General features: G+C 39.8%; 1 protein-coding gene across 2 annotated transcripts; it reads right to left on the reverse strand.

Annotated features, from left to right (window-relative positions):
- Positions 1–215: 215 nt before the first annotated feature.
- On the reverse strand, positions 216–12,721 carry Ghitm (growth hormone inducible transmembrane protein). 2 transcript variants are annotated; one of them, XM_031361795.1, is made up of 9 exons: positions 12,588–12,721; positions 10,863–11,033; positions 10,405–10,504; positions 8,806–8,917; positions 7,917–8,058; positions 5,038–5,146; positions 3,358–3,546; positions 2,782–2,953; positions 216–1,636 (listed from the first exon to the last, which is right to left on the reverse strand). In XM_031361795.1, the coding sequence occupies exons 2-9, from the start codon at positions 10,992–10,994 to the stop codon at positions 1,552–1,554; spliced, it is 1,041 nt and encodes a 346-aa protein (XP_031217655.1). In that variant the 5' UTR covers positions 10,995–11,033; positions 12,588–12,721; the 3' UTR covers positions 216–1,551. The 2 variants fall into 2 exon arrangements, with proteins under 2 accessions (XP_031217655.1, XP_031217656.1); XM_031361796.1 differs by lacking the exon at positions 12,588–12,721 and adding an exon at positions 11,550–12,206.
- Between the last annotated feature and the right edge of the window lie 1,405 nt (positions 12,722–14,126).

Below are 14,126 nucleotides of genomic sequence, written 5' to 3' on the forward strand. Positions count from 1 at the left end.
CAGTTGAGGAAACTGGGCATGGGGAGGTTAGGTCATTTGTTGAGGGTCATATAAGAAATCAGTCAAAATTAAGATGGAGGCAGGCCATCTAGCCACAGGTCTCTTGTCTTAGCAGATTGCAGTAATGCAGGCACAGTAAAAGCCCAAGTTGCTTTCTTATTCAAGACTCTGGTGAAATGGACTGGATGTATCAGGAAGAAAAAAGTACAGCAATAACCAGTTGGCTGGAACTTTTATTTCAGAAATAAGCATACAGTGTACTTTAAAGTGATTAAAAAAAGATATTTATGGATTACTGTAATAAATACTTCTCAATAATAGTTATTCTGTAAATTACGCATACAGCCTTCAATGAAGAACCCCTTGCCACAAACAAGGGATCTGTATCAAAGTCTTCTGTCACGAGGAAGCTGAGCACCTCCCCATTACACTTTTCATTCAAATTATTTCCCCAGGTCAACTAAGTTTGCTTTGTTTGTTCATGCTTAACCTAAGAGGGAACGTAGGAAGCCAACAGTTTTAGAAGAAAAACCAATCCTAATCTTAGCATAAGCCACAAAGAGGCTTTTCTGACAGCTGTCAAAGCTGTGATGAGAAAAGCAAGCATGCTTTCAATTAGATACCGAGAAAATATTAAAAAACAAAAAAAAAAACAAAAACAAAAAACAAAACCTGTCCAACTACAAATATACCATACATTTGAAAGCAAATGAATCTTGAGCTTTGGAGTACATTATACTGAGTATAGCTGGTAGGTTTTTTGTTGTTTGTTTTAGAGACAGGTCCTTGTCTGGCCTGGAACTCATTTTGCAAACCTGGTTGGTCTTGAATTTAGAGATCTGCTTGCCTCTGCCTCCCAAATGCTGGAACTAAAGGTATATGCACCACTAACAACCAGCTTGTTCTAAAAGACTTCATAGTAAAACTCACATACACATTAATTCCAGCAGGGATTCTGTGTATGGTTAACCCTCTGGACTGTCCTGACAATGAGTAGTCAACCCCAAGGTCATTAACAGCACAGAAGAAAGACCCATGTCTTCATTACCACGTACAGTGGTCTCTTGTTCCACATCTCTGATACCTTTCACTGGCTCACCACAATCAGTGCTGTCCTAAGCATTCAAAATGACTGTAGATGATTTTTACCTTTCTGACCTCTATACGAAAACTTGTCACTCATGACATCATTTAAATATTCTGTATGCTCCCACAATATGAAGACACACTAATTAGGTAACTTTTACTTATCCAATCAATAAAACAATACTTGAAATCTTCTAAAAAATCTTTGTTCACAAATTCATCAAAGTAGTTTTAAAGTATGAAAGCATAACAGATGAAAAGGTATGTGCTTATTTGGAAGACATCTATTGCATTTATTCTCTAAAAGAAAAGGCAGGCCTGAAGGGTCACATTACTGAACATTTTAAACATAGTGACAGGTTATCTTCTAAACCTCAGGAATTCTGATGGTGCAAACTGCAATGACTATTTGCTCCTATTAAACTAGCAAGACATCAGTAAGCAGAGACACCACAAGTGGTCACTTCATTTCTTTCTGTTGCTTCCAGTTGCTAGCATAGCTGCAACTCTCATAAATATATTTAATGTATCCATGTAGATTGTCAACATCCTAGAAAAAAATCATAGATAGATGTGAGTTTAATAATAATGACAATATAGTTCTTTAGTACAAAAAAGGAAAAATACTCATTATTCCTAGTGTTAGTTATTAAATGGAAATTAAAAATACAATGTTTAATGTTAGTCAAAAGTCCTAAGCTAGATAACATTCAGTTTTCCTTCTTGTAGAACCAATCATCTTTTAGAGATGGACACAATTTTTAAAGAACTATTTATTCTCTGACATCCTGCTAGGAGTATCAAATCTGGGTGTCAGACGATGGGATAACCAAAACAGATCAAAGGAACACACCTTTAAAAACTTGCAAGACACAGTCTGGCATTTCCAAATAGGATAAATATGTTCACTTGATCCCCTTTAAGAAAGCTGCTACAAAACTACAAGTGTTATATCAACATTTTAAAAAGCTATTATACTATTTTATTTTTAGGTAAAGGGAAAAATTACTAAAAATGTGAGAGACACTCTGAAACTCTAGGCAGAATCCAAGAAAAGAGAAAGAACACTATTTTATATTATTGAATGCCAACATGAGTTGAGTACATCTAAAACACAAGGAGAAGGGTCTTCAGGGCTGTTTTCCCCTCCTTACACATTCCAGTTAATTATGTGCATTACAACAGGCAGGATGTGTAACTCATACCTACACGCTCTACTCGGTTAAATTGTAATCAGTTTTCTACTATACACTCCAACAGAAGCAGCAAGATTTGACCTGCTGGAACACCCAGGATTAGTCCTATTTGCTTATTTGGAAGTATGGTATTCAAAGATATAATTACAATGTAATTTGGAATGAAGTTATACTAGAGTAGGATATGTCTGGTGGACTTATTAAAATAAAAGACAGATATACGACACAGGGAGAATGGCAGATGAAGATGGGTGACTATCTACTAGCCAAGGATCACCAGCAGTCATAAGCAGCTGAGAGACAGAGGACAGAGTCTCTCTCAGAGCCTTCAAAGTTCCCCACCCTGCCTAACACCTTGGTTTAATACTCTGGCCTCAGGAACTGAAGAGAATAAATTATAAGCCACTGGTCTTATGCTACTGTGCTATGGTAGTACCCTGTGAAACTAATACAGAACAAAACAACATGGAACACAGTAGTAACAATAAGAATTACTTACGAATTGATGGGATCATACTTTTGAGCTCCATACATGGGTGTTATTTCTGCACGTTTGATTACTTTCTGAGTATCATGCAGAAGGAACATGCTGAAAAGAACTAATCCACCATATATTGCCACTGAGTACAGAGTGGCACCAGCCACAGAGGTAGGGGGAAGAAACATAGATCCTGAAACAAGAAAAAAAAATTATATATATATATATATTGATATATATAAATAAAAAATTATATATATAGATATAATATACTTATTTTATAAAAAAGGAACCTCCTACAACTGGATTTATAGTTTCCATTATTTAAGGCTACCTTTGTTTTTCTTGACATTTGAGTAGGTACTTATACAGTTTTATGGATAGTCATTTCTCCAATGGGTTACTTGTGAACATTAGAGCAATTTCCAAGTCAGCTTGATCATTTCCAAATAATTTAATAAAAAGAATAGTTAACTATAAGCCAATATTTTATGATGCATTCAAATAATCAAACCCCAATCAAATCTTTTAAATAGCTTTAAAAACTAAATCTTAATGCTTCAGAGTACCTGAATCCTTTAAAGCATAGCAGCTTACCCAGTGAAGACACAAAGACAAGACCCAGGCCCACTCCCAGAGGTGCTCCCATGTTCAGAAACTTCTCACTAGGTGCACACATGGCCACAGTAGAGAGGCCTCCCACAATACCAGCGGTGTACCATGCGGCTCTCAGGAGAAGTGGCCCCCCTATGATCGTCAGAGGAGCCACAACTGCACCCATCACACCTGGGGAGACAGCAAAGGCTTAGTAAATATCTACTAAAGGACCATCAACGAGAAAATGTCACTGTGAAGGTGATTCTTATGCTAAGCAATGCAAACAACAATTTTACAATTAGGTAGTTCAATATTACCATCTAAACTATACAATTAATATGTGTGGCTATACAAATTCTCTACCACATCAATACTGGGTCACAATTCAAACAGTAGCCTGCATTTTCAGTAACTTTGTAAAAGTCTATATAAGCCACTATCTTGATCTTAGACCACTACTAGATTTCACAATTATTGAGACAGAACTCACACAAGGCAGATAGCTGAAGGTCAGACCTACTGCTGCTCAAAGGGAAGAGCTAAAAGGGAAGTGTGTGGTGGAACTGAAATGTAGACAGGCAGACACTGAATTTGCCTCACCTCAGCTCATTTCACACTTTAAGAAGAAAGCTCAGTTGTCAAGACTTACAAAAATCTTCCATAGGAATTACAAAGTAGGAGGGCATAATGGCACCTGTCTTTAATCCCAGCACTAGACTAGGAAAGCAGAGGCAGGTGTATCTCTTTGAGTTGGAGGCCAGTCTGTTCTACATAGTGAGTTCCAGGACAGCCAGAGCTACATAGTGATACCCTGTCTTGAAAAAACAAAACAGCAAAATATTACAGTGACATATTATTTCCAATTACCAAACATCAACAAAACCTCCCCAAGGAAGATCTCATGTTACAAAACTATTTCAATAGAGGAATAATGTAAAGTTGTTCCTTTAATTTTCATGATGCCAGGAGTCAGGTATGAGTGTGTGCAGCAAGCCTAATACCATTGAGCTACATACCCTGCACCTGCCTTTGAGAGAGGGTCCAGTGTTACTTAGGCTGTCTTTAATTCCCCTGACAGCCTTGTGAGTAGCCATGACTACAGGCCTGTACCACTAGACCTGGCTCTTGTTTTACTAGTGTATAAGCATTTGTGCAGTGTGTATAGAGAAATGCATGCTATGCTGTGGAGGTCAGGGGACAACTCTATAGAGCTACTTCTCTTCGATTCTTTTATGTGGGGACTCCAGAGATTGAACACAGGTTACCAGGCTTGTGTAGCAAATGCCTTTATCTGCTGAGCTACCTTGCTGCATCTCAGCTCTTTTCTTCTAGATAGTTTATCTTACAGTATAACCTCAGAGCTATCTTCATACCAACCTTCAATACCACTACCTTTAAAGCAAAGGCCTGGTGATAATGCACCAACAGTGACTGTATGAGATTGTGTTTTCCAAAAATGAGGTTTACTAAGTCATTTAAAACTGAAGAGCCACTCAAAAAGGCCACTATTTAAAAGTCAGATGTGTCAAGAAACTGATACAGGAAGGTAGGAAGATGCAGGCCAGTCTGGCATACCTACCAAGACCCCACCTCAAAAACTGAAAAAAAGAAAATAAGCCAAAAAAAATAATAGGAAAGTGAATATACAAGACAGTTTAATAAGAATTTAACAGAACATACCTGAATGCAGCATCCAAGCCAGATGCTTTGGGCCTGGGCTCTGCTCATATGATATTGCTTGTACGAGCATTCCAGCTCCAATCATGGCTGCAAAGGTTGCACCAATTGTCTGGAAGACACACATTAAGAGAAACAGATCCTTAAAGGAGAGGCCCACACATTCAAGTACAAATAGTCACTATGAAGAATACTAAACTGAATCCTGTTACTTTATCCAGCATACTCGGGTTTCTGTTTCTAGATCCTTTCAGCATTGACTACATTATCAAGAGCGCCCTCTACTGCCACAGACATCATTTCCAATCTGACAGGAAAATAAAACAACTGGGTTTTGTGGAGGATGAAAACCAAACAAAATAAATGGATGCTGAAAACCATACTGGATTATACCTCACTTTTTTTTATGGAGAAACAATGACTAAAAACTGCTTCCTACACAGTTTGTTCATGGCAATTCCTAGTTGTTTATCTCAATTGTATATTTTTCTTTCAAGATCCTAGTAATTTTGCTTTTTACCTTTCCACATTTTACATCTTAGTGATACTGAATGGGTAGGATTGAAAAAATGCTCCAAAACCTCATGTTTCCTTAACTGTATCCACTGTGCTTTTAAGAATTCATTGTGGGGCTGGAGAGATGGCTCAGTGGTTAAGAGCACTGACTGTTCTTCCAGAGGTCTGAGTTCAATTCCTAGCAACCACATAGTGGCTCACAACCATCTGTATATACTCTTCTGAGGTGTGTGTCTGAAGATAGCTATTGTGTACTCATATAAATAAAAATAAATAATATTTAAAAAAAGAATTCATTGTGAGGCACACTTTTAATTTTAACACTTGGGAGGCCCAGGCAGATGAATCTCTGAATTTAAGGTCTGCGTGGTCTACACACTATGTTCTACGACGACTAGGAACTTGCCTCAAGAAAACCAATGCCAGTCTTGCTACAAACTGAGTTCTATGACAGTCAAGGCTGATAGAAGACCTTGTCTCAAAAACCAACCAACCAACCAACCAACCAACCAACCAACCAACCAACCAACCAACCAACCAAATAAACAAAAAACAAAAATAAAAGAAAACCAAACCAAACCAAACCAAACCAAACCCAACCCAACCCAACCCATCCTGGAAGAGCAGTGAGCTAAGTCAGCAGATAAATTTCTGACTGAGCTTCAAATGCAAACCTGAGGTCCTGTGTTCATCCTCAAAATCCACAGAAGCAGAAAGGAGAGAACCAACTTCACACAGCTGTGCTCTAACCTCCACATGCAAGCCATTAGCACTTATGTACATATCATAAATACACAAGACACATTCATACACCTTCCTTACTACGTGACTGAATTACGTATCTCAGAAGCTTTTCTAGTAGGCACTTTGCACAACAGTGGCAGTTATCTGTCATATCCCAAAGTCACTTGAAAGATGTTAGGTCTCATACCTGGAACAAATGGCTGAGGTGCCTACTTAACATATCAAAGTGGACCATCAGGTTCTCCCTGCATCCCCAAGTCCCCACCTGTTACTGAGCCCTCCTGGCTAACACACTCTGTCCCCTACCCTAAACCCTCAAGCCAGGGGGCTGGGCTGCTGCTCTTCCTACATAATCCAGACATTTTACCCACCCTCTTTGTAGCTGGTTCCCTTCTCTCAGTTCTCCTTTTCCCCATATGTCTCAAGGTCATGACCCTTGACATATGGACATCTTCCAGATGTTCTTGCCTCTGACTATGCTATTCTATATATCTACAACAAACTTTCTCCTCTACGTTTCCTTTCCTTTCCTTTTTTTTTTTTTAAATTCAAGAGAAACTGCCTCCCTGCCTATTTGTATCAGCTCCTTCCTTCCTGTATGGTCTACCTCTTCTCTTTTCTTTTTTCTTTTTTTCTCCCCGAGACAGGGTTTCTCTGAGTAGCCCTGGCTGTCCTGGAACTCACCCTGTAGACCAGGCTGGCCTCGAACTCAGAAATCCACCTACCTCTGCCTCCCAAGTGCTGGGATTAAAGGCGTGTGCCACTACTGCCCGGCTTCTACCTATTTTCTTAACTATTCTTAGTAGCATAGTGGCATTTTGCTACAGTGGCTAAGGTCTTACCACAGAGCTTTCTTGTAGTCTTTGGTATTGTAGTTTTATATATATTTTAATATTTCAGACTACTGCTTTATATGTTGTGCATAACTTTAAATTACTCACCTGATTCCAACTGGCTTTCCATGAGAACTCACTTTCACTTATTCTTTGCCTTCATGAATCCTTAGGCTAGGAGATGCTATATTATATTACCATAAGGATTCTCATCTTATTCAAGGCACAGGAAATATGGATTCCAAACTTATAGTGCTGGGTTCCCTGTACAGTGCACTTTGGATCTCCACCACAGAGCAGCACAACCCATATCTGAAATCATACCATGCTAGCTAGTGGTAAAGAGCTGGCCTAGAATGTGCTGAGCTACATAGGTTTGGTTCTTGATACAGGGAAGAAAAATATATTACTAAACATATGTGAGAAAGGGAGAGGCCATTAAATGGAAGAACACTGCATCATTTTCAAGTATGTGTTTTAATAGGTTTAAGAGATAGAAACTGAACTTAGGGGCATTCTTCCTATTTAGCAGCAGATAGAAAATAACTTCTATTTTGTACCCACTTGCTGAAAAATAAAGTAAAAGCAAATTCATCTTGCAGATCAGTGTGAAATTCCTGTCCCCAAAGCCCAAGCTTTCTGCATTGTTACAAGAAATTAATATAGTGCCGTTGACATATATTAATGATCTTACTTAAGAAATCTTTTGATCTTTATACAAAAAAGCAACAAAAGAAATCAAACATCCAGGATCATCTTCCCCACAAAAACAGCAAGTAACTAACTTACCACCCAAGAGCCTGTCATCATGAAGTTCATGAGAGCAGGTGTTCTGGCTACTGCCAAGGCAGACAAAGCTGTTAAACCAATACTTCCTGCTAAGTACATGTAAGTAGAATGAATTCTATCCTTCACATACTGAGGCCAAATTCTGTAAAAAATGTGACAAGGTTAGCTCACAGAAGTATGGGTATAAATTCTGACTAAATCATTCATTAGATACAAAAGACTCTAGGATAAATGACTTTAATGGCCTCAACCTTATTTACTATGGAACTAGTAATTAATGGTGGTGATGATGATGATGGTAAGAGTTTATGCAGTCCTGCCTGGACTCTACTTCCCAAGTGCTGGGATTAAAGGCATGCACTATCATCCTTGGCTATGATCGAAATAAGAATGGACATCTTAGAGCTGTGGAAGATTAAATGACATAAACCATACATTACATATAAAAACACATAAAACTGGGGGCTGGAGAGACGGCTCTGTGGTTAAGAGCACTGGCTGCTCTTCCAGAGGTCCAGAGTTCAATTCCCAGTAACCACATGGTGGCTCACAACCATCTGTAATGATGCCCTCTTCTGGCACACAGGTGTATTATGCAGATAGAATACTCATAAAATAAATAAATCTTTTAAAGAAACACATAAAAACCAATACACATAAAAAACCAATACATTTTCTTCTTGTCTGAATATATAACCTTGGTAAAAGATTCTTATTTAGGCTTGAATAAATCTATGACTAATGAACAAAAGAGACTCTATACATTCATGCATATTACAAATGGGAACCAGGCAAGGCATTCCAAAAGTGACTAGAGACTAAATGGGAAGAGAGCAGGAACCTTTACTCGAAGGAAGGATTTTGGTTGTGTGGGGAACACTTTACTTACACAGCCTTTTCAATGGCTCCAATCTCATTAGACATTCCCAAGCCATAGTAGCACAGCGCTCCAAGACCAACTGCTGCTCCTCCAGCAACAAACCACCTTCCCATTTGATCAACTGCAAGCACAGCAACAAACACAGGCTAGAATCAGCACATTTCAACTAAATTAAAGTCCTGAGGTAATGATTCAAAATATTCAGGAGGGGAACAAATTATAACTATTTCTTCATGGTAGTCACACTGGGGATACAGATAGGAGACCAAAGGACAATCCTGAAACAAATGCACAACACTACAAAGAATAGAGGGGCAGTTTGACAAAGAGGTCCACCCACACAACTGTTAAGGCGCTTGAGAGACAGAGCAAAAGATCATGAGTTTCAGCCTCGCAGCTGGATTTACACAGTAAGAACATGTCTTAGATGAATAAATACTCAACAAATGAGAGAGAAATGGCACCAATCATTCATTCCACACTGTGCTAAGGTATTAACCCAGGTGAAGCTTTATGTCGCTCTAGAGAACCAACAAAGAAAAATGCTATTGTTTATGTACCCAACAAAGGGGCAGACATTCCTGCCCTAAAATATTGAAAATTTATCAACTCTACTGAGGCATCTATCTTACTCTCTGCAACTTAAATTTGTTCATTAAAAATGTTACTGGAAAATCCTAATTTCTTCTCTGTGGTCAAGCCTCTCATCAAAAAGCAATGCCTTGAATGATACTGATTAGGGCTCTCCTCAATGCATAATATGGTGACACTTCCAAAACTATTAAGTACGGTGCTTCTGTTTAAGTAGTTTAGGCAAGATTAGCAATCTGGCAGTTTGGTTTCAGAATCTTCAAAGTTAAGATCCAAACTTTGAATCAAAATTACTTCATTAAAAAGAATGCCTTCGGGCTAGCAGGATGGCTCAGTGGTTAAGAGCACTGACTGCTCTCTTCTGAAGGTCCTAAGTTGAAATCCCAGCAACCACATGGTGGCTCATAACCATCCAATGTACTTACATATAATAAATAAATCTTAAAAAAAAAAAAAAAAAAAAAAGGAAGAATGCTTTCCAAGGGGCTGCAGATATGGCTCTGTAGTTAAGAGCCCTTTGTTACTCTTTCAGAGGACCTGAGTTCAGTTCCCAGTATCCACTTCAGGTGGCATGCAATCACCTATAACTCTAGTCCCACCTATAACTAGTCTCAGGAGAGCAGATATTATCTTCTGGCCTCTGTGGGCATCAGCATACACCTGACAGATGGTCACACAGACACACACATGAATAAACAGAAACTGACATTCACAAATATGTACTTGAATGAAGATTCTAAATAACTTGAAATAAACTTCCTGAACAGGCTCTACCATTTAAGATGACAGGAAGATAATAAATTTGGTTTTTCTAAAACTGGTAAATCTTAATATAATCAGGAGCCATGAAAATCAATGCAAAGCACCAATTTTGGGGGGGTTATCGGATTCCCAAAAATAAAGTATAACTTTTCTTGCACAAAATACATATATACATGTTTGAATATATTTTCAGGAAGTTGTTTGTGGACTAAACACATGCACAGGCTTCACATTAAATACTGAAATTCCACCTACTTTTAAAGATTTTTTCCACTGATGGTTCCAAGGCTGCCTCTTTCAGTTCTTGGCCAGTTTTCCCACGGTGGGTCCTAATTCTTGTCTTGGTGGCATATTCCTGACATAGACAAAAAGACAAACCATCCAGAGCAACAACAAAACAGAGGATCTTTTTACACTAATGTAGCATGGGCATAAAATTTACCTAATATATTAGATGTGGGAAAGGTGTAGGATCCCTCTTAAAGCATTTGTGATAAGGAGGGACTGGAATGATGTAAACCGGCAAGGATAAAGCTCCCTGGAACCTTCACTGTTGCTTTGGTAAATCACTGGTACAGTAAGTACCTAGTGAGCAAGCTACTCCCAAGCAGTGAAACTCACAGGACAGCCCACTATCAGCCACCACCACCACCAAATTCTACAACAGAAAACCTGCATGGGGTGGAAATCCATATGGGAAAAGCATTCTTTACCCTGCTGGGTGTTAAGAGCCATTGGTTCTTTGTGATGGAATTCTTCACAAGTGGAGAGGCCTTGGTGATGAAAGTGGGCTGGAACACCCTGGAAGGTAGTGCCCGGAGACACACAAGCCTTGCAGCCAACATGGTGGGTGATACACCGGCTTACTAAGCAGATCTGAAATGCTAGTGAGAAAGGTAGAGGGGAAAAATTAAGTTAATTAAGAAGGGAGCATAGTAGCAAAAATCAGAAGAAACTAAATTTCAATAGGAAAAAAAAAAATCAGAACAGTGGCCTCATTAATTTTTAATGTTATATCCTACCCTTGTTCCTTCTAACTCATGAAATCTAGTTTGGAATGGGCAGCCAATGATATAAACCCAAGTTTGGGCAGATATATGTAACACAGAATGAATGTTATTATATTGACACAATCACAGATTTTACTATAGGAGCTCTGCCTGATATTTACACTGTCATTCAATGAGTAAAAGTTAATGAATCTGTGTAACTTTTCAGCACAAGAAAAACATCATCCAGAGAAAAGATGAGTAAACTACTGAGCCTAAAGACTATCAACAACCCCCAGGCATTAAGAGCATACCAAACAGGTCAAATGTTACTGCACTTTAAGATTCCACAGACACAGTCACATTAATTTATTCCACTACGAGACATTCAATTAAAACAAACATAATTACCCAGCCAGGCTTCCCTGTTAAAACTCTTTCTGGTAGTCTTTTTTTTGTTGTTGTTTGTTTTTCGAGACAGGGCTTGGCTGTTCTGGAACTCACTCTAGACCAGGCTGGCCTCGAACTCAGAAATCCACCTGTCTCTGCCTCCCAAGTGCCTGGTAGTCTTAATAGGGTAACCTCTGCCGCCAACACTCTAAAACTGAATTGGCTCAGCTCCAGGAAGAATATACAGATAAAGAGTTAAACGCACGTCTAATGCTAAAGACACATTTCTGGCCAATGAGTCGTTATGAATTTTAGGCAAGTGATTTGTATTTCCGCCTTCTCCCCATTTGTAAAATATATAAATACAAGAAAACTGGACCAAAACAGCTTTTTGACGACAGTGCCTTGGGACTTTGAAATCGCCCAAGATTTACCCTAAAACTCCAGGAATGTGACGAAGTTTTAACTAGCACCTCCAAAGTTAAGGACTTCCGGAACTATGAAGTGCACCCAACTCTAGGCATCTGACCTTGCGGAAAAAACCGTGAGCCCTTCTGGCACTTTCATGCCATTACATCATCTCAACCTATCGATTCAGCTTACTGACCCGAACAGAGCCTAGTCTGAGTGGCCTTATGTCGTGGTACAGCCAAGAGGGTTTTCGGCCACATATTTAAGTGCAGGTTGTGGACCTCTGAAACCGGGCCCTGGGCTGGGTCAGTATGAACTACGGCCGACCTAACTTAGGTTTAACAATGCCGACTAACGCTTCCTTGAGCTTGAGTGTTCGGATGCACTCGGTCCTTCCCTCCCACCGCTAGCCCGCAGCCTCCGAGTCCACGCACACGCACCACCCCACGGTACCCGAGCCCCGTCAGCTAGGGCGCTCGCGTGGACCCCCCAAGCGGCTGACTCAGCATCTCCCTGCCCCGGGAGATGTAGAGAGAGGACGCGAGGACAAGCCCGGCCTTCCCGCCCCGCCCGTAGCAGGCAGCCCAGATCCCGCGGTGCCGACACCCGTCACGAGCACTGAGATTCTCAGGCCTCCCGAGGTAGTACCTCAGCTCCGGTCACCTCTACCACGCGGCTCCCTTCCGGGCCACCCAAACTGAGAGCGTGGGACCCCCCCCTCTGCCCGCTCCTCCGCAAACGCGCGAGTCACCGCGTCACGCAATATCCGGACCAAAGGTAAATAGTACAAGCAGCCAATCAAGAGCAGGCTTCTAACGGAAGGGCGGGCGCAGTGGCGAAGGCGGGTCTTGGTTTGGAGACTGGACCAATGGAAGTTTGTGGTTCGAAAACGTCACAGTCAGCGTCCATTCTGGGTCTGGGTAACGAAGCCAACTCTGGCATTTTAGCTTTTGGCAGCTGCGTTGTGCTCCTTCGCGGCCAATAGGTGTAAGAACATGGGAGGTGGACTGGTTGGCACCGCACTCCTTGAATCCCACCTTTTGGGAGGCAGGTGGATCGCTTTGAGCTCAAGGCCAGCCTAGAATTACTTTTGTTATTGGATTTAGCTTTAACAATGAATTTTCACATTTAAGTTGGATTTTAGTCTATTTAAGAGTCATTCATAAAACACGTTTTATGCCTAGAGTAATTAGCTTGGGGTAATCGTAGAGTCGCGATGGCTGACACGAAATTAACCACCCTTAGAGGTATAATTTAGTCAGACTTTGGTTAATTGCTTAATTTTTATCACTGCTGAGGCTGTGGCTAGGCAGGGTGTCTTGAGCTATGTGTGATGTACTTGATACGCTCTCCTTTTAATTCATTATGCAAATGTTAAGGGATTTGATACTGGTTTAGTGAGCTTTCCATGTATTAATTTACTTTGAATTAATTATAAGGCCAGGACCAAACCTTTTGTATTTATGGAATGAAAGAATCCACCTAAGCATTTTCAGTACTTTACTATAGCTATTAAGCTACATGAACTATGTATAAATATATCAATACACAAAATTAACTTGAGCATTTTAGTAGTTTGTTTTTATGACTTAGGATTAATTTTTTTTATATGTACTGAAAATTAAGCCTTAACTTTATAGGAACTTTTAGAAGTAAGATGGATAGGTAAGCAATCATTGGTTGAGTTTCTTGTTTTGGGGGATTAGCAAGAAAATAATGCCAAGGGTCTACATAATAGTGAGTTTCAGAGTGGCCAGAGTAACACAGTGAGACCTAGTCTGCAGCAGGGGTTAGGGGTGGGGGATAGTGTCAAAATTGAATAACATTTCTTTAATTGCCATAAAAACATTCTTACCAAATGTGGCATTTTTGTTTTTAATCAGAGCCAACTTGTTTCTTGAGTCTACTATAAATGGTTGGTGAGATCTAGAGGAGTTCATTTCCTAGTTTTTCTTTTTTGTTTTTGCCTTTTGACCTATCAATGATATTTTTGTTTGTTTTCAAGCTTCAGGCTCCACTTGAGTAACAGAATACATACAAACCACTCTTCTTATGTTGATTTTTTGTGAAGGCTACTGAAATGCCTCGGTAGAAAATAATTTATTACAATAAGAGATGTGGTTCATAGCAGCCTTATTTATAATAGCCAGAACCTGGAAACAACCCAGATGTCCCTCAACAGAGGAG

Source organism: Mastomys coucha, unplaced genomic scaffold (assembly GCF_008632895.1).
Source record: "Mastomys coucha isolate ucsf_1 unplaced genomic scaffold, UCSF_Mcou_1 pScaffold9, whole genome shotgun sequence".
NCBI lineage: Eukaryota > Metazoa > Chordata > Mammalia > Rodentia > Muridae > Mastomys > Mastomys coucha.